Source organism: Lolium perenne, chromosome 4 (assembly GCF_019359855.2).
Source record: "Lolium perenne isolate Kyuss_39 chromosome 4, Kyuss_2.0, whole genome shotgun sequence".
Classification (NCBI taxonomy): Eukaryota; Viridiplantae; Streptophyta; class Magnoliopsida; order Poales; family Poaceae; genus Lolium; species Lolium perenne.
In genome coordinates this window covers 179,225,151-179,251,364 of record NC_067247.2, presented here as the reverse complement: position 1 = coordinate 179,251,364, position 26,214 = coordinate 179,225,151, and the positions used below count along the sequence as shown (strand labels likewise).

Genomic DNA, 26,214 nt, shown 5'->3' with positions numbered 1-26,214 from the left:
CTTGCCAAGCACAGAGCGACCGCCGAGCCCCTCCGGGCCCTGCCTGGGCCCAGATCTGGGTCGAGCGGGCCCTGCCATGGTGTCGCCTGCGCAGCTCCGCCGCCAACGGCCGCGCCGCCGCCCTTCCTCCCACCCGACGAGCAGGTTCCACACTGACCCCCGGACCGACGCCCGCCGAGGTGCACCGCCGCTAGCCCGAGGACCCCGCGCCCCCATCTTCACGGCGGGTAGAATCCGCCCCGCCGCCGGCGGCACCGCGCGGGCAACGCCCGGCGGCACACGCCGACGACGGCGGTAGGGGAGGGCGGAGGAGGAAGGCTGGGGAGGCGCGGAGAAGAGGCGCGGCCCGGCCGCCGCAGGGGCGGCGCGGGTCGCGGGAGGGAGGGAGGGTTCCACTTTTCTGAATTATTGCTCCAGTCGATAATTAAGTATACTGAAAGTGCTATAGCACTACTAGCTAGCTATGGGTCTGAAAGGGATCAGACACGAAGAAGCATTTTATTCCACACGATAGGTATCGAAAAATCAAATTCCACACGGCTTGAGCAAGTAGCTAGCTGCGAGAAGAACTTGCAGCGCAGCGAGTGGATGAGCCTGGCTGAGCGACCAGGTTGCTCAGTGGTAGACGAGGCAGGTTGACCAAGCCGGGTTTCACCGTTTCTATATTAACTAAACCATTTCTCTCTGTTCAATCGCTCAAGGTAATTAATTGGCCGTTTCAATCTCGCAAAAACAGTTTGGCCGTTTTTTAGACGGAAGGCTCAAGATGAGCCCGGCTTTAAATTAATGAAGCCACAACGGCAGAGTACAAAGACAGACAATCACAACAGTGCAAACAAGCTCCTATCCGAGCCAAGCATCCACAGCACAGACGAGAGGAGTCGCCCCAACGAGGCCTCTCAATGTGCACAACGAACTAGTCCGATACAAGGGATAACAAGGTGGAAAAGAAGAAAAAACTAGCTCGACACGGTCCGCCGACGAAGGTCCTCACGCCGGACGGTCCCGGATGTTGGCGTGGAGAGAGCGAAGCCTCCCGATCGCCAACTCCAACGCCTCGCGGTCCTGCCGCCTAGCCACTGGCTTCCACACCTTCAAGGTTCTTCGACGCCGTCCTCTCCTGGGCGCGCTGCAACACCGTCACGGCCGCGGCCGGACCTCGCAGGCGGGCGCTCTTGCGAGCGGGGCCAGCGGCGACAGTCCTGGTGCGACGGCGGCGCGGGACACCGCCAGCGGCTGGCCGGTCGAGCGGGGCACGCTCCGAGTCGTCGACGTCCTCCAGCTGCTCGTCGTCGTCATCCGCGTCCGCCTCCGAGTCCATGTTCTTGGACGGGGAGCCCCCCGAGTCGGAGTCCGTCTCCAACAGCACCGACGAAACCAGCGGAGCAGAGTCCGCCGGCACGTCAACCTCCGTGAGGACGGGGGTGGCCCGCCGCTCCAAGGTGGCCAGGGAAACCGGCCAGGCCCCCTTCCGAGGAAGGTTGGACCCGTACTGGTCCAGGGAGGCCAGCCCGGTCGGCGAGCGCTCGAGAGCCCCCTCCCCGGGGGCGTCCTGGCAAGGAGCAGGGCTCCCGCCGGCAGCGTCAGACGGCGCCTGAGGGGCAGGGGCCGGGGCAGGTGGCGGGGCCACCAGCGGCGCAGCGACCTTCCTAGCGGCATCCTGCTCGCCAAGATCAGTCCACTCGCCCTCAGACGGGCTGAGGTCATCCACATCCTCATCATCATCGTCGTCTCCCGGCTTGTGAGCAGCCGGGGGGGAAGAGCCATCGGACGGACCCGCCGGCGCCTCCACCGCAACCCCAATGTTGTATCCCCACTTCTTGTGGAAGAGCTGAACAGTGCCTTTGAGTTTGGCCGGGTTGCGGCAGGCGAGAAGCATGCGGACCGGCATCGGGCGCTTGAGAGAATCCTCGTCGACAGCGATCGGCCAGCCAAGCATCCCCATGCCGGCCAGCAGGCGGTTCGCCCTCTTCATGCGCCTAGGGACGCCAGAGAGCCGCACCCACACCTCCTGCAGCTGCTCTGCAGGTGCAGGGTCCGCGTCCGCGAGCCGGATGTCCGCCACCGTCCCGCTGAGTGGAAGGTACAGCTTGCCACTGCGCGTGGACATCCGGAGCGTCTCCCGAGAGGGGAAGGTCACCGCGAAGGAGTGACCAAGCAGGGTCTGAACCTGCCAGTCCCACTCCACCTCGACCAGGTGGTGAAGCTCCCTGTCAAGCTCCCTAGCTGACAGAGAGACGGCGCCAAAGGAGATGATGGCACCGTTGGAGACGAGTTCTTCCTCATCATCGTCCTCCTCGAAGTCGAGGGAGAAGAAGCTCTCTCCCGCCACGGCCTGTCCCAGGACCCGAAGCGAGGGCTGGCGGCCCTTGGAGGTGCAAGCCGCCGAGAAATGCCCCTCTACACCACACAGAAGGCAAACTGGCGGGTAGGGACAGTCGGCCTGGAAGTGGCCCATGCGGCCACACTTGAAGCACTCCATACGGGAGGTCGCAGCGGCATCCTTGGCCACGCCGCCGGGCTGACTGGGCCCCTGCCCGGAACCACCCATGGGCGCCGCCGCCGGCTGTTTACCGGCAGCAATCTCCACTGCCCGGCCGCGGCCAGGGGCAGCGGGAAGAGGAGCGGCAGCAGCGCCGGTTTCCTCCTGGGCACGGCGAGCGGCCCGTTTGCGTTCGCGCTCCACCCACCACTGTGGGGGAGCGGGGTTGTTGCCCGCGGCAGGCGGGTTGGGATGGTTGGAGCCGGTCGCACCCTGGCGTCGGGCACCCTGCTCAGCCGGCGCGCGGGCGCGGAGCGCCGCCTCCTGCTGCGGCTGGCCACGGGCCGGGCCCCCCGCCTGCCGGTCCTGGTGTCGCCGTTTGTTGCCGGCCTGGCGACCGCCCCCACCCCGAGCTTGGTTGGGGGGGCCCATTCGCGCCGCCGCTGGCACCCTGCTGGCGTTCCATCACTGCCGGTGCCGCCGTCACTTGGGCGAAGGAGCGGGTGAGAGGTGGGGGAGGGGGCGTGACACGTACCGTGCGAGCTCGAGCAGAGTGGCGGCGCACGTCTCCAGCCACTTTGGCCGTTTTAAACTCGCAAAAACGGTTTGGCCGTTTTTTGGTTGGTAAATATTTACCGTGCTGTGCGAAAAGTCCCAAAACCGCCCCCCTAGGCCAGGCAGAACGGAATCGTATGCCGCAGGATGGCTCTGCTTTCCCCTTGGGAGCCAAGCTGTAGCGGGTTCAGATTGGGAAAATTGCCGGGGTCTTCACAGCAGGTTCTTCGTTGCTTCTTGCCCGGGTTAGATAAGATCGACTAGTTGCCAGGTTAATTGATTCATTCTTTCGCTTCCAGAGACACGACTGTTTCAAAGATGAGCAACTTACACACAAAAAAACAAGGGCACCATTACGTAGCACTACAGAGGGGTTGAATGGAAAGACGCGTCGCTATATTTATCTACGATACATGAGTGCTATGTCTCATCTCACTCGTTTTCTTTTGTCTTACCACTTGTCATCATCCTCATTTGAAGAACAAATAGTGCCATAACTATGTCAATACTGGTGATTAATCATCTTTAATAAAACAACCTTTCTTTTCCCATGCCTGAATATTCGCTGTCAATTGTATTTTTCTAAGACACCACGGAGGGGAGTTGCTGGCTTGTTGCTCTCATGAGGGCAGTCCATGGGATTTTAAGCTGTACAACTTGCATAGATGATTAGCAAAGATGTATGACCTGCATGCAGGCCCTGATGTACTCCTAGACAGTTCACATAGGTGCCAACAAGCAGCATCGCAGCTTGGAAGTCAGTGGCTACAGCAGAACAGGGTAACTATGTCAATACATATTTCTCGCAAGTTGCCCGCACACGGTGGGTGAGATGCAAGAACATGTTGCTTCAGTACGGACTCCTCTGATTCTGCATCCACCAATTTCCAGTGTTCTGTAACACCCCGCTTCTGCATCGATTCTCCTTCATAGGCGGTAATCTCAAGTATAATAGAGTACATATTTCATCATGTTTCTTGTCTTAACTTTCTTACTTCATAACTAATGTGCACGCACTGATGATATTAATGCAGCTCAACCTTTGGGATCTGTGTTCCGGTTCTATCTACTTGTGATTGCTTAACAAAGAGATCCCATCGGGATGGAACAATTTGTATGAATATGGCCCGCTCTCCTGCCGTACTCTAATCAACATACCTGCGGTATTCAGGTATTTTATCCACTTCTCTTGGCCGTGTTAGGTAATATCTCTACTTTTCTTGGCTCCAATTCAGCGGAACTTCTTCATCTTCTGCTCTGCTAAAGCTGAACCTTTCTTGTTGTAGCCATTTACCTTCGGGTGACTAGTGAAGATGTACTTCAGTTTCCCATTTTGTTTCTAACCTTTGCAGGCTTAATTATTTGTAGTATCATTTTCTGCTCCCAAAAATTATGCAGCCTGTGGTTTGAGATTACATAGTAGGTTACCCTTTTTTCCTTTAGCTATGGTACACCAATTTAGTCTCTTATGTATATCTTGCAGAAGGGCACACCAGCAGAGAGTGTAATCAACTGTTGTAAACTAACATCACACTGCTTTTAATTCAGGTTCATGAGCACCGTGGATTGGCAACATCCTATTTGGTGGATAACTCTCTCTCTCTCTCTTAAGTTCCTTAGTACTGCCGGTTCACCTCCTGGAAGCTCGGCTAGCTTCATCCAATGGCAACCATATTGTTTTCTTTTATTGGGTCATGCATCCAAAAGATTCAAGATATTGCTACTGAGGAGGCAGTACTGATACTAGGAGTCAAACAAGAGCTTACAGATCTGCAAAGAAGAATGAAGCAAATACAATGTTTTATTAGTGACGCTGAGCAGAGAAGCATAAAAGAATCAGCAGTTAACAATTGGCTTGGTGAGTTGAGAGATGCCATGTATGATGCTGACAACATAATCGATTTGGCAAGGTTTAAAGGAAACAAGCTAGTAGCAGATCATCCTTCTTCACCCTCGAGAAAATCAACTGTATGTCGTGGCTGTTCACCCTTGTCTTGCATTGCTAATATCCAGACTCGTCGAGAGATTGCTGTTCAGATTAAGAGTCTCAACAAGAGAATAGAGAGGATTTCCAAGGATGACATTTTTTTAACACTTCAGAACACAACACCAACTGGAGAAGTTTCTGTGCCAGATTGGAGAAAAACATCACCCCTCATTGAGCCCAATCTTGTGGGTAAGGAGATAATATATTCTAGCCGAAAATTGGTGGACTTGGTGCTTACACATAAGGAAAATAAGGCATACAAGCTCTCCATTGCTGGAATAGGAGGGGTTGGTAAGACAACACTAGCTCAAAAAATATACAACGATCACAAAATAAAAGGGAACTTCAACAAACACGCATGGATTTGTGTTTCTCAAACTTACAATGAAGTTGCCATACTAAAAGAGGTTCTCCGAAATATTGGAGTGCATCAAGAGCAGGGTGAAACAGTAGCAGAGCTCAAAATCAAACTGGCAAAAGAAATTGAAGACAAGAGTTTCTTTCTTGTTCTAGATGATGTGTGGCAGTCCAGTGTATGGACTAATCTACTAAGAAGTGTGTTACACGCAGCAACTGCAGTGGTCATTTTGATTACAACACGAGATGACACAGTTGCAAAGGAAATTGGTACAGAACATACCAATCGAGTTGATCTCATGTCAGTAGAGGTAGGATGGGAGCTACTTTGGAGGAGCATGAACATTGGTGCAGAGAAAGAAGTGCAAAATCTAAAAGGCATAGGGACTGATATTGTTCATAAATGTGGTCGCCTTCCTCTTGCAATCCAAGTTATAGCCAGTGTTTTGGCAGGCATATATCAAACAGAGAATGAGTGGAACAAGATCTTTAGCAAAATGAATGGCCCAGAGAGGAAACTTCCTGATGATATAGAAGGAGCTTTGTATATAAGCTTGTTATCACCGGAATTTGACCAAGTCAGAGGTGGGCCGCGATCAAGATGGGCTTGAAGATTATATACGAAGAATATACGTGAATCGGCCTTGAATAGCAAGTTTGGGCTAGTTTGCCCTTGTATCTGTAACATAGTAGGATACGTGTCGATTTAGCTAGAGTTGGGCCCGTGCCCGGTTGGGACTATTCCCACGATTAGAAAGTCTACGGACTATAAATATGTATCTAGGGTTTATGGAATAAACAACAACGAACGTTCAACCACACAAATCAATCTCGGCGCATCGCCAACTCCTTCGTCTCGAGGGTTTCTACCGGTAAGCGACATGCTGCCTAGATCGCATCTTGCGATCTAGGCAGCACAAGCTCCACGTTGTTCATGCGTTGCTCGTACTGAAGCCTTTTTGATGGCGAGCAACGTAGTTATCATAGATGTGTTAGGGTTAGCATAGTTCTTCGTATCATATGCTTGCGTAGTGCAACCCCTAGCATATCTCGCCGCCCTTACACCTATCTTAGGTGTAGGGGCGGCACCCCGCTTCATGATTTAGTAGATTCGATCCGTTACGGTTGCTCCTTGATTCTTCAAGGATTAGTTTAATATCTGCAATAGTTATGCCTTATAAGGGGCTGGAGGATCCAGCGGCACGTAGGGTGTCGTTCGCAAGTCCTAGACAGGATGTTCCGGGGATCAACCTCGTGTTGGTTTTTAGGCCTTGTCTAGGATCGGCTTACGATCACCGTGCGTGGCCGCGAGGCCCAATCCTGAGTAGGATGTTCCGATTATGCGGTGAAAACCCCAAATCGTCGTAGATCTTATCAGCTTTATCTTGATCAAGCAGGACCACCATATATTCGTGCACCTCGTACGAATCATGGGTGGATCGGCTCCCATGAGCCGATTCACAGGATAACCTGAGAGCCGATCGAGGCTCGTATTTAATGTTTACGTGTATGCCATGCAGGAAACTAAGCGAGGCATCCCCATCACCTTCCTGACCAGGTATAGGTCAGGTGGCACGCCCTAGCATCAGCATCGGACGTGTGACCAGAAAGCTTTGCGGGCCGTCGCTCGGAGGGACCAGGGCCAGCCGAAGCCCTAAGTTGTTCCCGGCTCTACTGTGTTGCCTGTCGCTACCCGCCGGTGGGTTTCTGACGACAACACATTCTGGCACGCCCGGTGGGACCCAAAAGTTCAGCGGACCCTGGATGAAGAGGGTCGTCCACAAAAAATGGAGTGGCGTCCCAAGCAAAGGAAAGCCGACGGTGAAGCATCGGCTGGTACAAACATGGTGCTCGTCCTTCCAACAGAGCTTAGTGCTCCACGGTTCTACGATGCACTCAAGGTGGACGACAGCAGGCGCATCAAGTCAGAGGTTGGGCTGGTTCTATCCACCAGCCTGACCGAGTAGCACGAACAAACCAATGAGCAAACAAGGCGAGGCTGATCCTTGGGATCGGCCCAAAAAAAAAAATGAAGGAACATTGCAGAACCTTCAGTCAGCACTTCAATGAATATGGAGGCCGAGCCAAGCGATCGGCCAAAATTATCCTCACCACATGTTCTGTTGGTGTTCGTCCTTGGTCCCATCAGGAGCCGACGTGCGAATTACAGAGCCGATATCTGCCATTCCCCGACAGATTCGGCTCGGGGGGCACCTAATCAGATGGACATGTGCAGTAAACATGTGTGCAGTAAAATACTGGGGGCCGATAGGAAAAAATCGGCCAATAACAAAACTTTTTTTTAACAAAGCTGATGCGTGGCCATCGACTCTAGTACAGACCAAGACCAAGACCAAGACCTACTGGCTATGTGCTCAAGGCTCACGTTTTCGCCAGGATGGTTTTCAGTTTGGTATTTCATCTACAACATCAGCGTTCAGTGGAAGGAAGCTGATCAATGACATGTGCATCCTCGCCGGTATTCTCGCCTTGATTAAGGCTCGGGGGGCAGCCCACCCCAAAAGATCTTTGCCCTGAAGAGCTGATTTGGTCAGAATCGGCTGATTCTGCGTTCTAACTGGGAGGCCAGTGGCAGCTCGCCCCGAAAGTTCTTGGCCCTGGAAACCCAATTTGGTTGGAGTCGGCTGGTTCTACATCGCAATTGCCCTGAAGAGTGGTGCTGTTGTTACAGAAGTGCCAGTCTCAGCATCCTAGCTGATTCAGCGATAGTCCTAGGGCTTTCTTGCAGATTATCGTCAGGGACCGATGCGTTGCCGACAGTCCTTGAGCGTTGGCTAAACTGACGGTCGACGAAGTCAGAAGAGGTATATCGACTTTCGAAGGAAGGAGCGTAATCGGCTTTGGTGCATCCTTTCTGACATTCTCGCCTCAAGTGAGGCTCGGGGGGCAGCAGGCCTGGTGGATGCTCTATTCAGGAGCCGATTGGGGTACCATCGGCTAAACCTTCGTTGCAACCTTCTTCATAAAATGATGAGTGTTCGAGGGAGACCATTGGGTCTGGTTGGAAGAATTCAAAGGCGTTCCGGGAGACTCTACTTTGTCCACCAGATCTCAGGATCATCAGTGAAGAATTGATGGATAGTAAAATGTGGAGGCCGGTACACGAAATCAGCCGGTAAAAAGTTTTTGAAACAGCCGATGCACAGACATCGGCTTTAAAGTTGCGAAATGTTGTGGTCAGATATCAGGTTACAGTCTGAGTCGAGGAGTGTTTGCCTGGATATCTGTCCGATTTGGGATTTAAGTTCGGCCTTATGGGCGTATGAGGGCGAAAAGCCGATACGTTGCTATCGGTTCTTGGTGCGTTGACCTGTTTTGGCAGTCGGAAGATTTGATGTTGAACAAATGGAGAATCACATTGAAAGAACAATTTTCATTGATTCGAAGAGGGATTTTTTACAAGGAAGAGCCGATGGCTCTCAAAAGATCATCCGATGCCTAATGCACTACTACTACTAGCCCTATGTTACTCCCTGATCTAAGGGCCGTCGCCGCCCTCGTCGTCGCCATCGTAGCTGCCGTCGGCGCTGCTGCCGGCGGGCTCCTCGTCGCTGCTGATGAAGCCGCCGGCAGGGGCTTCATCCTCCTCGTCATCGTCGTCGTCATCCGACCAGGCCCAGCCACGGAAGCGCTTGGCCGGCGGGTATCCCGCGGAGGAGGAGTCGTCCTCCGACTCCTCCGCCTCTTCTTCCTCCTCGTTGGAGGAGAGGACTGCCTCCCATGGGAAGAGGTCGTCGTCGCCCGCCGGTACCAGCTCCCCGTCGACGAGGAACTGGAGGTCCTCCTCCCCATCGGTGAGGGGTTCGTCGTCTTCCGATTCAATGGAGAAATCCCAGTCCCGCGCGTCCCAATACTCTGGGGCGCGGGCCTCGTAAATGGCCATCAGATTGACCTCCTGCTCGAGCTCGCTGGAGGAGGAGGACTGGAAGGACAGGCTGGAGGAGGAAGAGGAATCCATGGCGGCCGAGAAGGGTTTTTTGTTTGCCGATGGCTACTGCGGAGCAGGAGGATGAAGAAGCAAACCGCTCGACGCGGTTAAAAATAAAGGGGACGGGGAAGTTTAATGCTGTGGTGATTTCCGAGGAGGTGGTGCCAAAACTGTCGAAAACGTGCAGAGGAGTTGAGAAGACAAGGTGTCATGATGAAAGCTGCTGCGACGGTTTTGCTCTGCCACGACATGACCCTTCGAAGGAAAAACAGGATGGTTTTGAAATTATCATTACCAAAACCAGGGGGGCATGTGTTATCACCGGAATTTGACCAAGTCAGAGGTGGGCCGCGATCAGAGATGGATTTGAAGATTATATACGAAGAATATACGTGAATCGGCCTTGAATAGCAAGTTTGGGCTAGTTTGCCCTTGTATCTGTAACATAGTAGGATACGTGTCGATTTAGCTAGAGTTGGGCCCGTGCCCGGTTGGGACTATTCCCACGATTAGAAAGTCTACGGACTATAAATATGTATCTAGGGTTTATGGAATAAACAACAACGAACGTTCAACCACACAAATCAATCTCGGCGCATCGCCAACTCCTTCGTCTCGAGGGTTTCTACCGGTAAGCGACATGCTGCCTAGAACGCATCTTGCGATCTAGGCAGCACAAGCTCCACGTTGTTCATGCGTTGCTCGTACTGAAGCCTTTTTGATGGCGAGCAACGTAGTTATCATAGATGTGTTAGGGTTAGCATAGTTCTTCGTATCATATGCTTGCGTAGTGCAACCCCTAGCATATCTCGCCGCCCTTACACCTATCTTAGGTATAGGGGCGGCACCCCGCTTGATCATGATTTAGTAGATTCGATCCGTTACGGTTGCTCCTTGATTCTTCAAGGATTAGTTTAATATCTGCAATAGTTAGGCCTTATAAGGGGCTGGAGGATCCAGCGGCACGTAGCGTGTCGTTCGCAAGTCCTAGACAGGATGTTCCGGGGATCAACCTCGTGTTGGTTTTTAGGCCTTGTCTAGGATCGGCTTACGATCACCGTGCGTGGCCGCGAGGCCCAATCCTGAGTAGGATGTTCCGATTATGCGGTGAAAACCCCAAATCGTCGTAGATCTTATCAGCTTTATCTTGATCAAGCAGGACCACCATATATTCGTGCACCTCGTACGAATCATGGGTGGATCGGCTCCCATGAGCCGATTCACAGGATAACCTGAGAGCCGATCGAGGCTCGTATTTAATGTTTACGTGTATGCCATGCAGGAAACTAAGCGAGGCATCCCATCACCTTCCTGACCAGGTATAGGTCAGGTGGCACGCCCTAGCATCAGCATCGGACGTGTGACCAGAAAGCTTTGCGGGCCGTCGCTCGGAGGGACCAGAGCCAGCCGAAGCCCTAAGTTGTTCCCGGCTCTACTGTGTTGCCTGTCGCTACCCGCCGGTGGGTTTCTGACGACAACAAAGCTATAATGAGTTACCACATTATCTGAAGCAATGTTTCCTTTACTGTGCATTGTATCCTGAAGATAGTATCATGCACCGTGATGATCTTATTAGGTTATGGGTTGCTGAAGGGTTTGTCGAGCACCAAGAAGGCCAACTACTAGAAGAAACAGCAGAAGATTACTACTATAAGCTAATCCATCGGAATATACTCCAAGCATTAGTTTTATCTGTTAACCATAGCAGCTGCAAAATGCATGACCTCTTAAGGCAACTTGCTTGTTATTTATCAAAAGAAGAGTGTTTTATTGGAGACCCTGATTCATTAGGAGGTAACAATATGTACAGACTACGACGCATTTCAATTGTCACCAAGAAGGATATGGTATTGCTCCCTACCATGGACAAGGAGCATCTTAAAGTGAGAACTTTCAGAAGCACGCATAAGGTCTCCCAAGGAATTGATACTTCACTTTTCAAGAAGTTTTTGCACCTTCGCGTTTTGGATCTGACTAATTCATCCATACAAACCATTCCTGGTTGCATTCAAAATTTGATCCATCTACGATTGCTTGATCTCGATGGTACACAAATATCGTGTCTCCCAGAGTCAATGAGCTCGCTCCTAAACCTTCAGATATTGAACTTGCAAAGGTGTAATGCTCTGCATAGCCTTCCTTCGGCGATCACTCAACTTTCCAATTTAAGGCGTCTTGGTCTGGGTGGTACACCGATAAATCAGGTGCCAAAAGGAATAGGTGAAATGGAATTCATCAATGATTTGGAAGGATTTCCTATTGGTGCTGGAGGTGATAATGGTAAAACGCAAGATGGATGGAAGTTGGAAGAGTTGGAACATCTCTCACAGCTAAGGCGGCTTGATATGGTTAAAATGGAAAGGGCTACTCCTTACAGTACAGATTCATTGCTGACAGAGAAAAAACATCTCAAAATTTTGAGTCTGTACTGCACCAAACGTACATATGAACCATATTCAGAGGAAGATGTTAGCAACATTGAGAAGATCTTTGAGAAGCTAATCCCTCCACCCAACCTGGAGGATCTATGTATCAGTAGATTCTTTGGCCGGAGGTATCCCACATGGCTTTTTACCAACCAGGTGTTTTCAGTTATACACTTGAATCTCTCACTCTGCAATTCCTGTGTGCATCTTCCACCAATCGGGCAGCTGCCTAACCTGAGATTTCTGAGAATTGAAGGAGCAACAGCAGTTACCAAGATTGGACCCGAATTCGTGGGATGCAGCTCCACGGATGCTCGAAACGTTGCTCTTCTGGGATATGCCCAATTGGGAGGAGTGGTCTTTTGTTGAAGAGGGAGATGCAGAGGCAGCGGAAAGGGGAGAGGATGGATCTGCTGAGATACAAAAGGGAGGAGCCCCGTCTCGAGGGATGCAGCTGCTGCCACGCTTGAAGAAATTGATACTTCTGGGCTGCCCCAAGTTGGGATCTCTCCCACGACAGCTAGGACAGGAGGCCACCAGCTTGAAAGAGCTCCAATTAAGACGGTGGTGGAGGATTTCCCATTCCTCTTCGAGACGCTTTTAATCGACGGATGCGGCGGGCTGGAGAGGGTGTCGAACCTTCCTCAAGTGGGGGAGCTGCGTGCAAATCGTTGCCCAGCCTTGAGGTGTGTTGAGGGGTTGGGTAGTTTGCAACAACTGTGGCTGGACGAGGGTATGAAAGAGCTATCCTCGCTGTGGATACCAGGGCTTCAACAAGAGCACAAACAACGTCATGGTGAAGACCTGGATGTCTACGACTGGTAGTAATGCCCAACTGCATATGGACTGAGAAGGCACGAGGTATGGACCATGAACTAGGCATTTTATGTTTTACAGATTATCTTGTTAGGTTCACACAGTGTTGTGCTTTTATTTGGTGGAGTAGTATTGAATCAGATGTGACCATTCATTAGCAGGGTACTTTAGACATTATTCAACTTGCATTATTTTTCTTGGTACCGGTGACATGGTTGTAGACTCGTAGTAGTTAGAGCATCTCCACCAGCGATTCCGATAGCGTTTTGGGGGCCGGTGTGGTTTTTGGGCTCGCACTGATTCCTCTTCTGAGATTTTAGTGGTTGGAGGCAGCCAGCACTTCATGGATACGCAGAACGAATGATATGATGCAGTTGAACCATCACTTGTGAGTAGGATCTGTTTTACATTTTTGTTCAGGGTTTTGCTGTGGTCCGTTTTCCTGCATACCACAGCGTTAGCTTTAGATTTTGACCTTATGAGTTGAGTTCGGATTGTTTTGTTCCCTCGATCATCTGCGGTTCATACTTTTCGTCATTGCAGAAAATAGTGTCTAGTGCAGTAGATATACGTATGTGCGTCCGGGTGTCTCTGCCGTTCAGAGTATGGGTTGTTCATGCTGTATACTATTTAGTTCAGTTTTAAGCTGGATGTCTCTGCCTGTATGTTCAGAGTCCGTACAATGTTATTATTTCTTCCTTTATCAATGAAAGCAGTGCCTACTGCCTTTCGTAAAAAAAAAATAGATTGATATACTTCTCTCCCAAATCTTCTCTAGATTTAGTGTCATGCGATCTGTTTTATTCAGTTTGGTGGTCACCATACTTTTGTATGTTATCTACTACTTCTGACCCAAATAAATATATCTGCTACTTTTCGACGTCACCTCCTGGCCACCAGGCCCGCCAGCCAATGCGGTTGAAGCGGCCAGCATCGCGGCCGGCCGAGCGCGCGAGCTCGATATCACACTCCTCTTGGAAGCGCCGCGGCCATGTCGGACTGTTCTGCGTGTTGGCTGGCTGGCTACACTTGGCCGGCATCATGTGCGTCCGCTGCTCGGCGATGAGGGCATGCATCTCCGGTCCAGGCGGCGGTGGCACGGCGTAGCCGGCGTTGGAGAGGTGCCACCCGTGCTGCAACTTGAACTGCAGCGGCATGGGGATGCGCTGCCAATAGAGGATGCCGGCCTCGTTGTAGCTGAGCTGCAACGACCGGAGTTCGGTGCCACCGCCGCTGCCGCCGGCCTCAGCATTGTGCGCTATCGCGAGGTGGTGGTTGATGTGTCAGCGTCTGAGATTGGTGGCGGCGCCTAGGGTTGGATAAGGGGAAGAAGAGCACCGTGTCGGTGGGTTTTTCAGGGCGGTGGACGCTCATTGAAGGCGCGTGGGGGAGGTGGGTGGACGCCGTGTGGCCAGTCGCCGTCCTCGTCGCCGCTTCGGTTTCAGAGCGGAGCTATTGACGCTGACGACCGTCCAACACGCGTCGTTTTTAATGCGACCCGTCGCCTCCTGTCAGTGCCAAGGCGGCCTCACCGACGAAAACCGCCGTGGCGCGAGGCGCCGGTGCGCCCAATTTGCGTCCTTTGCGAAGGAGCCGGCAGGGGGTTGCCGGCGCTTCTATTGGGCTCGGATCCGCGCCGACGCTTTGTGGGGCGTGCCGGTGTGAGCCCAAATACAGCGCCCCCAAATAGCTAGCGGGGCCGCTGGTGGAGATGCTCTTAGGTTGAACTGATCCGGGACTTGTCTATATTCCTTTGGGTACTGTACTATTGTTATTGCCTCTAGTCTTGGTCAGTTGATTTCAAGGCAGGGGCTGTATTTCACCTTTTATAACTTATAATCATCAGTGTTCTACATGAGATAATTTGGACCCTCTTACGCGTATTCTATTTTCTCTGAGTGTATACTGAATTACTGATTGGATTACTAGCTAGGACTCGATGACCCTCTTACGTCGAATCGATACTGTACCGTTGTTATTTCCTCTGGTTTCAGTCGGTTTATTTCAAGTCAGTGGCCATATTTCACCTTGAATAACTAATAATCTTGAGTGTTCTACATGAGATAATTTGGACCAACAAGATTTTCTGTTTATACTCCTATTAGAAATGCACAACGAACTGCATAAGGCCTGCTACTGCTCAGTGTCTTGCAGTACAACTCTTATAAGGTCTCGGTAGCATCTTTGTCTAGATAGTGTTAACCTTATGCACCTAAAATGTTTAAATCTATTGTGATTGCATATTTCCTGAAAGAGCTCCAGTAGATACTTTCTGCTTTCCTTTCTTTTGACATTCCGTGCGTCCCCTTGAATGTGAATGGATTGTGTGCTTCTATAAACAGATATCATACTAGTTTCAATCTCTTTGAAATGTGTCGAAGGGAATGGATTGTACAACTCTGTCTTTTTTAATTACTGAAGTCTTTTTACTGGGAAAATATTGTGCTACTATATAAACTAGCATGGTGGCCCTCGCAAATGCGAGGGCATCGTATATATTTTTATGTAATTGTTCGAGAACTAAGAGATTAGGTTTCATAGGTACTCATATCACATAATCACGACTGGATATTATAAAAATAAATAATTAGTTATATATCCACCATATATATTCAGATAAGTAACTCTAAATTGCTAGGTAAATATCATTAATAGCATTTGTTTCATTAAACAAAAATGTTTCATTAAACAGTAATGTTCCATCAAAAATAAAGTTATATTGATTTTGATGCATTTAAATGCATCTATGCAGTTCTATCTATTGTGATTGGTTGAGATACAATTATACACAAAAAGTTGTGGTACATTTTTGTATAGTGATGCCCGATCTTGCATGCATACTCCACTCATTGAAACATCTCAAATTTTAAATAATCCACTCATTGACACATAAATAAATATAAAATTACACTTATATCTGGCCTTGCATGCATTTTGGTTGTCGTGTACTAAATTCAATATTTGCAATGCAACATTTTCATTTACATATCAAGTCTTAGCGTGGTTACTCTTTGAAATTATGTCTTCACACACATAAAAAATGTTGATTAACATGTTAATAATGAACACATGTAGCCTTGTCTTGGACTTAATTTTGCCGAGATATGTCGTCGAGGTCGCATATGTTGATGAATATGTTGATGATTGCTAGTTACATAGAGTTGGATGATACTATTAGTCGCATAAATCTCTACCTCAATGTTCCTATTTTTTATTTAGGTACTTTGAAAGTATACGGTATATTACCCTAACACACAAATCCATATATTATACGATGTTAATTAAATCATAGCAACATTTTTTTAAGAAACACGGTACATACATAGGTCCTCATAAATACGTACATACACTTACCTCTATGAATATATGCACGCGCGTGCCCTACCCCTATAAGCACATCCAAGCGACCGAGTAAATCGGGCTAATTTAGATGATGTGGACTAATGTGTGGTGCCTAAAAAGTGGTTGCCACATGATTCTTATGGTGCATAATTTGGATTAACCTAATACTCGATCAAGCGGTGGATCAAAAAAACAAATGCATTCATATACAATTTAACGCATTGGGGATATATATAGTTAATTATTTTGTGCACTCATATGTAGTCAAGCCTAATAGTACATTGTTTATTCATATGTTATAACATGAGAATTTTTCTCTAGCTATTTTTCTTCAAATTTATAATCCCTCGGTTAAGAAAAGATATCGTAGATTTGTTTACATTTGGATGTATTTATACATTAAATAAATATAAAATTACACTTATATCTGGCCTTGCATGCATTTTGGTTGTCGTGTACTAAATTCAATATTTGCAATGCAACATTTTCATTTACATATCAAGTCTTGGCGTGGTTACTCTTTGAAATTATGTCTTCACACACATAAAAAATGTTGATTAACATGTTAATAATGAACACATGTAGCCTTGTCTTGGACTTAATTTTGCCGAGATATGTCGTCGAGGTCGCATATGTTGATAAATATGTTGATGATTGCTAGTTACATAGAGTTGGATGATACTATTAGTCGCAGAAATCTTTACCTCAATGTTCCTATTTTTTATTTAGGTACTTTGAAAGTATACGGTATATTACCCTAATACACAAATCCATATATTATACGATGTTAATTAAATCATAGCAACATTTTTTTTAAGAAACACGGTACATACATAGGCCCTCATAAATACGTACATACACTTACCTCTATGAATATATGCACGCGCGTGCCCTACCGCTATAAGCACATCCAAGCGACCGAGTAAATCGGGCTAATTTAGATGATGTGGACTAATGTGTGGTGCCTAAAAAGTGGTTGCCACATGATTCTTATGGTGCATAATTTGGATTAACCTAATACTCGATCAAGCGGTGGATCAAAAAAACAAATGCATTCATATACAATTTAACGCATTGGGGATATATATAGTTAATTATTTTGTGCAATCATATGTAGTCAAGCCTAATAGTACATTGTTTATTCATATGTTATAACATGAGAATTTTTCTCTAGCTATTTTTCTTCAAATTTATAATCCCTCGGTTAAGAAAAGATATCGTAGATTTGTTTACATTTGGATGTATTTATACATTAAATAATGTCTAGTTACCTATCGATTTAGATAAATTTGCAACACTTTTTTTACACGAAAAAGTATTATTTTACAGATAATTTAGTTAGTGCAATTGTGTGCCCTACATAGGCCGCAAGAAACCTTTTTGTACTTCAGCCATGCCAAATTCTATTGACACACCGTCGGAAGGTACTAATTGACTTCAAAGTGGTCTATGTGTATTATCCTTGCAAATAGTTGATAGATATACACTTCATCTCTTGATAACCAAAAAACATTCACGTGTGTACCTCAAAAAAAAATCACGTATGGATGCACCTAATCAACACAATACGGTTTGTAGGAGAAAAATAATATTTAAATTTATCTATTGCACATATGCACTTGAGTTGGAGATCAATTAGCTGTCACGTAAATTTTGGTATGGAGTTGTACGGCCGGTGGACTTCTGGTGCATGGAAGCAGACTAACGCAGACAATCATGTACATGTACGTAATCTTTACGAACTCATTTTATTTTTCTTTCGTACAAAACGGTGGCATGTACATGTCACGTCTCATATGTCAAAAAATATATGCACGTACATGTTACGTAAACTCTTTTAATTATGACCATTAAAATTTCAGATCTAACGGTTAAAATAATTCTGATGATATGGATCAACGTAGCGTCTCTGTTCGTACGTAACCTTTACGAACTCTTTTTATTTTTCTTTCGTACAGAACGGTGGCATGTACATGTCACGTCTCATATGTCAAATAATTCTGATGATGTGGATCAACGTAGCATCTCTGTTCGTACGTAACCTTTACGAACTCTTTTTATTTTTCTTTCGTACAGAACGGTGGCATGTACATGTCACGTCTCATATGTCAAAAAATATATGCACGTACATGTTACGTAAACTCTTTTAATTATGACCATTAAAATTTCAGATCTAACGGTTAAAATAATTCTGATGATGTGGAACAACGTAGCGTCTCTGTTCTAAACTCTTATTTTGCTTTTAGTAGATAATAGATTACAACGCAAGATCTACTACAGTCGAAGACAACCTGCATCTATGTAATCTTCATGGCCATATGTCGTTTGACACATACAGACACCCCAGTTTTGTTAAGTATTTTGCAAATATATAATTGGATCTTACCTTTTATGTAGTCTTGAATCTGGTTCTTCTATGTTAATTTTGAGTGATTATGCTTATCTTGTATGCTGGTTTATTTTGTAGGTAGTTAACTGCAAGGGCTTGGAAATTGCAACCTCGTGATTGATCTATGGGCGCTCAAATACTATCAGATTTATCTTGTGTCAGAGAAAAGGAGGAAGGAGAAAATCCAAAAAAAAATGGAAAAGAAAAATCCCAAAAAAAAAGAAGAAAAATCCCAAAAAAATTGAAAAAAATGAAAAAGGGAAAAAAATACAGTTTTTATGTACTTCAGTTTGTAATGTTTTTAAACCTAAATTTGTATGGACTTGTAATTTTTATTTGGTAGGGTAGGTAACTCCGCCTATATCACGACAAGTGTAATACTTATGGGTATAGCCGGTCCCAAGCCCGGAGAAAGGAGGAGGAGTAGCAAGCATGTCCTAGAAGTGTACCAAGGTGCCAAGACACTGGAATAGTTTCAGTTCAGAAGCACCTTCAGTTATCTAGTTATCCATCCAATTGCCTGAGGCTTGTGTTATTGTTTGCTTGTTGAAACTCATATGCTATTATTCCTTTGCTCATAATATTTATATGAAAATATTGTCTGTGTATACCAGTCCTCATGCATAGAGATGTATTGGCAGTTCGCACACCAACAAATTGATGCGTTCATACACTAGTTTCTAAAGATAGACTGGTGTTCCATTGCAATTCAGTTGGTTCAGAGCAAATGATATTGGAAGTACTTACGAAGCCCATTAGTTTGTTAAGTAGTGTTTTCAGGGAATTTTTAGCTCTCACTGGTGCTGCGAGAGAACAATTTGCCGTGCAACGAGTGGAAGAGCCTGCCCTCCGTTCGGCTCGGGTGACCGCTCTTCCCTGGCCTAATCAATCTCTCCGCAATCCGTTCTGTTCGATGGGGGGAGCGGTTCACAAATTGCGGGCCATCACCATGGCAATATCTCCCAGGCTTGTTGAAGAGTTGCAGAGACATGCATTCCTAGCACACTAGGAGGGCGACCCAACGTATTCTGTCCAAAATCCTGTAATGGGCACGACACGGGAATAGTACCATTATATTCCGGAAGACAGCTAGGTTCCATGGATTGCACCGTTCGTGCATAGCAGTTGACTGACAAGTCCACCTTCTTATCTTTTCCTTACTTGGTCTATATGCCTCCGTGCAAGAGAGCTCAAGTTAAGACGAAGTTCTGCAGCTGCTCTATTCCTGCCTGGCTAGCTCGCTGCTCTATTCCTGCCTGGCTAGCTCGCTGCTCTTGTGTGGGCACATGCCTACCGCTGTGATTCTGCAGCACGCTGATGAGCGGCTCATCAATATGCAGAACGATACTGAAAGAGACGCTACTACTATGGCATTATCTTAAGAATAGGCGGCGACATGTTGTAACCCGGTCCAAGCTCCTGAAAAGGATCCGAGACGAAGAGCCATTTTATTCCACACGATAGCTATCGCTGCTGCGGAAAAATCAAGCACCGTGCTCTAACAACTTGCAGTGCAACGAGTGGATGAGCGACCAGTTCTCCGTTCTGCTCGGTTGATTGGCAGTACAGTAGTACTATCAAAGACTGGTTACGTCTTAGGTGGATATAAAATTAAGAAGGGACAGTGTGGAGAAGGCACACGGTGGCTGCGACAACCAAGCCAAGCTTTACCATTCGTGTATGCCGGGCTGGGGTACTAGCAAGTCCACCTTCTTATCTCTTTCGTGATTGGCTTACCAGACTCGATATAATCCTGCAGCGATACTACGATCCGTGGCTTATCAGCTCACCCTGTCAGGTACTCTCTCTACCTCCCATGCCTTTTATTCAGTGCTTTTATTCTTCTTCTCCGCTATAAACCTCAACCTTTCTAGCTGTGTCCATTCTCTCAACTGTCTTCTTTTAACGAGCATATGTACATCCCCTATAAAAGAATTTGGGGTTCTAGCGGTTCAATCTTAAATCTCGAGGTGAATTGTAGTAATAGTACTAAGCAGCCTTGCAGCTTGCAGGCTAGTGGCCACATCAGAACAGGGTGACTTTGTAGACAGTGTTACACTACATATCTTGCGCAAGGTGCCCTCAAACTGTTGATGAGATGCAAGAACGTGTTGCTTCAGTAGGGACTGCTCTTTGACATCCAACCATTCCTCTGGATCCTGCATCCATCAGTTTCCATCATTCTGTAACACTCCGCTTCTGCATTCAGTATCCTTCGTAACAGGTAATCTAAAGTGTGCCCCTAGATCAATAGAGAGTACATATTTCATCCTCTTTCCTGTCTTAACGTTTCTTAATTCATACCTAATTTGCACCAGTTGATGATGCAAATGCAGCTGAGCTTTCGTGATCGGTGACTCGGTGTGATAATCCTATCTGTTTGTTTGGCTGCTTAGCAAAGAGATCCTACTGGGATGGAACAATCTGTATGAATATATCCCGCTCGCCTGCAGCACTCTAATCAACATACCATTATTCAGGTATTTTCTTTAGTTCTTATAGCTCTGTTCAGTTGGAAATCTCCAAGCATTCGCTGAACTAGCTTTGTCTTAAGGGAAACACTTAATTCAACTTCTCCTTTTCCACTCTCCTGTAGTGAGGCTTTCTTTTATTGAGTGGCTGATAACCTCCCATTACCTTTTCTGTGCACCGGCCTATTCAACCAGTTACTTTTCATCCTCCTGGGCTCCGATCCATGGGGATCTTACAGTGCTGATGGGTTGATCTACATGTGAAGTGGGGATGGGTTGATCAATGGAGCAACCTGCTTCTGCGAGATGATTGCTATTGACTCTTGCCATCCAATGTTTATTTCGTACTGAAACATTCGTTTCTGAGGTAAGAATCGTACTATTCTAAAGATCATGCATGTTGGTTTCCATGACATTATTTTTAATATCATGACTTGTGTTACCATGACCCCTAGTGTCTTGTGTTCAGTTACATTGGTGATCTAGAAACTAGGCACGGAGCATACTAAGATGAGTAATCATTAGGCATTCATCATAAATTTAACACGGAAGACCTAGCACTCAATTTTATTAAAGCCAAAGAAGTAGCAAAGCTAGTATTAGCGCATTAGCTTATAAATGCATTATGCATGATGTACAAACCTTCATACCTACTTTACTCTCCAGTACATAAATGGAAATTCATTTGTTGGTCCCACTATTCTGGCTTGCTGTGCTAAATGCCAAACCCCACATAGCTCACTAAAGCTATAACTGGAGCTTCTCGCCCCAGCAGACTGTTTGAGTCAGAATTTCTCTAACATTCATACAGATTTAGTGAAAATTTTCTAGTTTTTTAACCAATCTTAACTCATGATCTACATTCATTACCAGCCTGCAAGTTTGCCCCACCTCCAGAGGAGTCGCTTTGTATTTCCAGTGGATCAACCTCATCAAGTTTGTCTGATGGCAGCCATACTGGATTCTCTTGTTGGATCATGTGCAAAAAAATTGCAAGAAATGATTACCGAAGAGGCAGTTCAGATTCTAGGGGTAAAAGAAGAACTGAAAGAACTACAACGAAAAATGACCCAGATACAATGCGTTCTTAATGATGCTGAGGAAAGGAGTACACAAGAATCAGCAGTCAAAAATTGGCTGGGTGAGCTTAGAGATGCTATGTATTATGCTGATGATATTATCGACATGGCAAGATCTGAAGGGGGGAAGCTACTAGCAGAACACCCTTCATCATCAACAGAGTCAACTAAATGTGGTGGCATTTTGTTTTTTACTTGCATTCCTAATGTTTTGAACCGTCGCAAGATTGCTGTTCAAATCAGAGACTTTAATGCTGAACTTGAGAAGATATCAAAGTTGAGTGAATTTTTAAAGCTTCAAAAATTGCAGCCTAAAGCAGAAGTTTCAACTGTGAAGAAAAGTATCAACCTTGTGGAGCCTAATCTTGTGGGAAAGGAAACTTTACATGCCTGCAAAAGATTGGTTGGGCTGGTTCTTGCAAACAAAGAGAAGAAGGCATACAAGGTTGGTATTGTTGGAACAGGGGGGATTGGGAAGACAACTCTAGCACAGAAGATATATAATGACCAAAAGATAAAAGGAGTCTTTAGTAACCAAGCATGGATTTGTGTTTCTCACAAGTACTCTGAAGTTGCTATTTTGAAAGAAGTTCTTCGGAATTTTGGGGTGCATCAAGAGCAAGGCGAAACCGTTGGAGAGCTCAGCAGCAAGCTTGCAGCCGCGGTTACAGATACAAGTTTCTTCCTTGTGCTAGATGATGTTTGGGAGCCTGAGGTGTGGACCAATCTGCTGAGAATTCCATTACATGCTGCTGCAGCCGGAGTAATTCTAGCTACCACTCGACACGATACAGTTGCACATGCAATTGGGATGGAGAACCTGCATCGAGTTGATCTGATGTCAGCAGATGTAGGATGGGAGATGCTTTGGAAGAGTATGAACGTTAATGAAGAAAAAGATGTGGAAAAACTTCAGGATATGGGTTATGATATTGTTCGCAAATGTGGTGGACTTCCACTTGCAATCAAGGTAACTTCCAGTGTTCTAGCAACTAAAGAGAAAACAGAGAATGAGTGGAGAAAATTTATTGATAGAAGAGCTTGGTCTGTGGGAAATCTTCCTACCGAGCTCAGAGGTGCTTTGTATCTGAGCTATGATGACTTACCAAGTCATCTGAAGCAATGTTTTCTCTATTTAGCCTTATATCCAGAAGATCACTACATTTTACGTGATGATCTTATCAGGTTTTGGGTCGCAGAAGGTTTTATAGAGGAGCAGCAAGGCCAACTGCTAGAAGACATAGCAGAAGAGTACTACTATGAGTTGATATATAGGAATATCTTGCAACCAGACCCTGTATGTGTTGACCATAGTTGGGTCAAGATGCATGATCTTCTAAGACAGCTTGCTCAACATATATCTGGAGAAGAAAGTTTTTGCGGAGACCCACAATCATTGGGGGCTAAAACTTTGTCCAAACTAAGACGTGTTTCAATCGTCACTGACAAGGATCTTATAGTTTTGCCCAATATGGAGAAAGAGATGATTAGAGTAAGGACACTACTTCTTAGATCTGCTAAGAGAATAAACGTTGGAAATACAATTTTCAAGATAATTCCGCGCATTCGAGTTTTGGATCTGACTGGTTCATCCATACCAACCATTCCAGATTGTGTTGGAAGTTTGATCCATCTACGACTACTTGATCTCGATGGTACAGAAATATCTTATCTTCCGGAGTCCATCGGTTGCCTTATAAATCTTCAGATATTGAACTTGCAAATGTGCAAAGCTCTGCATATACTTCCTTTGGCAATCATTCAATTGTGCAATTTAAGGCGCCTTGGCCTGAAAAATACACCAATAAATCAGGTTCCAAAAGGTATAGGCAGATTGGAATTCATCAATGATTTGGAAGAATTTCCTGTTGGTGGTGGAGGTGATAATGGTAAAATACAAGATGGATGGAAGTTGGAAGAGTTGGAACATCTCTCACAGCTAAGGCGGCTTCATATGATTAAATTGGAAAGGGCTACTCCTTATAGTACAGATTCATTGCTGGCAGAGAAAAAACATCTCAAAGTTTTGAATCTAGTCTGCACAGAACGTACAGATGAACCATGTTAGCAAGATTGAGAAGATCTTTGAGCAGCTAATCCCTCCACAGAACCTGGAAGATCTATATATCAGGAGGTTCTTTGGCCGGAGGTATCCCACATGGCTTGGTACCACCCAACTAGCTTCAGTTGTATACTTGAATCTCGTAGATTGCAATTCATGTGTGCATCTTCCACCACTCGGGCAGCTGCCGAACCTGAAATATCTGAGAATTGATGGAGCAGCAGCAGTTACCAAGATTGGGCCCGAATTCGTGGGCTGCAGGGGGGATAATCGCAGATCCACAGATGTGGTTGTTGCTTTCCCCAAGCTCGAATCGTTGTTCATCTCGGATATGCCCAACTGGGAGGAGTGGTCTTTTGTTGAAGAGGGAGATGCAGATGCAGCGGAACGGGGAGAGGATGGATCTGCTGAGATACAAAAGGGGGAAGCCCCGTCTCCAGGGATACAGCTGCTGCCACGGTTGAAGGTGTTGGGACTTGGGGGCTGCCCCAAGCTGGGATCTCTCCCACGACAGCTAGGACAGGCGGCCACCAGCTTGAAAGGGCTCCAATTAAGACGAGCAAGCTCCTTGAAGGTGGTGGAGGACCTCCCGTTCCTCTCTAAGACGCTTCTAATCGTGGAGTGTGAGAGCCTGGAGAGGGTCTCGAACCTTCCTAAAGTGGGGGAGCTCCGTGTAACTAGTTGTCCCGACTTAAGGTGCGTTGAGGAGTTGGGCAGTTTGCAGCAGCTTTGGCTGGACGAGGATATGCGGGACATCTCTAAGCTGTGGGTGCCGGGGATTCAAGAGCAGCACCGAAAACTTCACGGTGAAGACGTGGATGTCTACACGTGGCCTAGAAGCTGAGAAAACACCAACTTTGATGGCAACGGAGAGGCGAGGTATGAACACTAGCCTATAATTATTTATTTATATATGTTATCTTAGTTATCTGCTCTGATCTTGTCTGGTGGTGCATCCAATGCTATGCTCGACTAGATGACCACACGCAACATTTTTCTTATCTAGCCCGCCCCGATTGCTTCACTAGCATTTGATGACACTATTTAGGTTAAATAGAGAACTCGACAACGTTTTTACGCAGTTGGTCTTTCGCTCTTAAAGTAGAAATGCACAGGGAACCGTGAAACACCGGCTATTACATAGTGCACTGATGTGCTAACAGATATCCACACCACACTGATGTGCTTCAGAAACTGTACATATCCCAAAATAGCTTGAGTACATGCCCATTTACATGGCAGCGGTTGAAGGAGTAAACTTTAGTAGCTTCAGATTGTTACTCAAGTAGTTGCCTCTCAGTTCCACCCTTGAACTAACCAAACCCCACACTGTTGTTCAGCTTGTCTTAATTATCCTCTCACGAGTTCATAACATTTGCACCTAAACTTGTTCTACTTGTACACACAACTAGCTGTGCTCCAATAAACAGAGACTACTTGATGAGTGTCAAACTAAAATTCTTTCGCGACATGCTCATGCTGGATGTCTGCACACGTAGCACTGCCCAATTGAAATTCTGAAACCATGCAGTAGAGAGGTGGATTGGGAAACACTGTCCACCGTATACTAGATTGAAAGGCGGCATACTTCTATCCTTCATGGTATCTTTTTTACATATGGATAAATCTCAGTTATGTTTAATTTGCACAGTTTGTCCAGTGTACTTTAGGCCTTTTGCCTTTTTTTTAATGTACATATGATTTGATCATAGCTTAAATTTCTTCATATACATGACTACGCTTATTTTGTGTCATTATTCTTTTGTAGGTACTTGATTCTAAGAGCTCGTGAAACTATAATTTGGTCACTGCTCCATGGGTGCATCTTTTCTGGGTGGAAAACGAAAAAACAAAAAAAGATATAAAAAGGGAAATCAAAAAATGAAAACGAAATTTCCAAAAAAATGAGAAAAGGGGGAAAATATAAAAATATATTTTATTTAGTTTATAATGCCTTGTCACGTTATGTAATGACATGTATGGACTTGTATCCAGACTCTTCATTATTTTCCTCTTTGATAGTTAGGGTAGGTAGGTAACTCCGCCTATGTTATGATAAGTGTTATACTTATGTCATGTAGCCGGTTCCAAGCCCGGAGAAAGGAGGAGGATACTATCTATCAAGGCGTGACGGTGCACCCCGCAAAATGGTGCACCATTTTGAAAGATTACAAGACTGTGCTGACGAAACAAGAGTGAAGCAAGGTTTGGTTGGTGCCCTCGATCTTAAATTTGACACGTTGTTTGCTTATTATTTGTCTCTATTGAGTGTAAAATCCGGGGGCAGAGATTTGGTGCA

The 26,214-nt window shown here is 46.3% G+C and overlaps 1 protein-coding gene and 2 pseudogenes across 2 annotated transcripts; all 3 read left to right on the top strand.

Annotated features, from left to right (window-relative positions):
- The first annotated feature begins 3,264 nt into the window (after nt 1-3,264).
- Nucleotides 3,265-6,206, top strand: LOC127294563 (putative disease resistance protein At1g50180). 2 transcript variants are annotated; one of them, XM_071818934.1, is made up of 3 exons: nt 3,265-3,973; nt 4,072-4,208; nt 4,586-6,206. In XM_071818934.1, the coding sequence occupies exon 3, from the start codon at nt 4,700-4,702 to the stop codon at nt 5,990-5,992; it is 1,293 nt and encodes a 430-aa protein (XP_071675035.1). In that variant the 5' UTR covers nt 3,265-3,973; nt 4,072-4,208; nt 4,586-4,699; the 3' UTR covers nt 5,993-6,206. The 2 variants fall into 2 exon arrangements, with proteins under 2 accessions (XP_071675035.1, XP_071675036.1); XM_071818935.1 differs by having other exon boundaries at nt 3,265-3,983.
- A 4,610-nt stretch (nt 6,207-10,816) lies between these two features.
- On the top strand, nt 10,817-18,518 carry LOC139829971 (putative disease resistance protein At3g14460; annotated as a pseudogene).
- A 1,694-nt stretch (nt 18,519-20,212) lies between these two features.
- On the top strand, nt 20,213-26,214 carry LOC139830055 (putative disease resistance protein RGA4; annotated as a pseudogene).

Excerpts from the sequence above, each read along its gene's own strand:
- LOC127294563 (XM_071818934.1), top strand. The coding sequence starts at position 4,700 with ATGGCAACCATATTGTTTTCTTTTATTGGGTCATGCATCCAAAAGATT.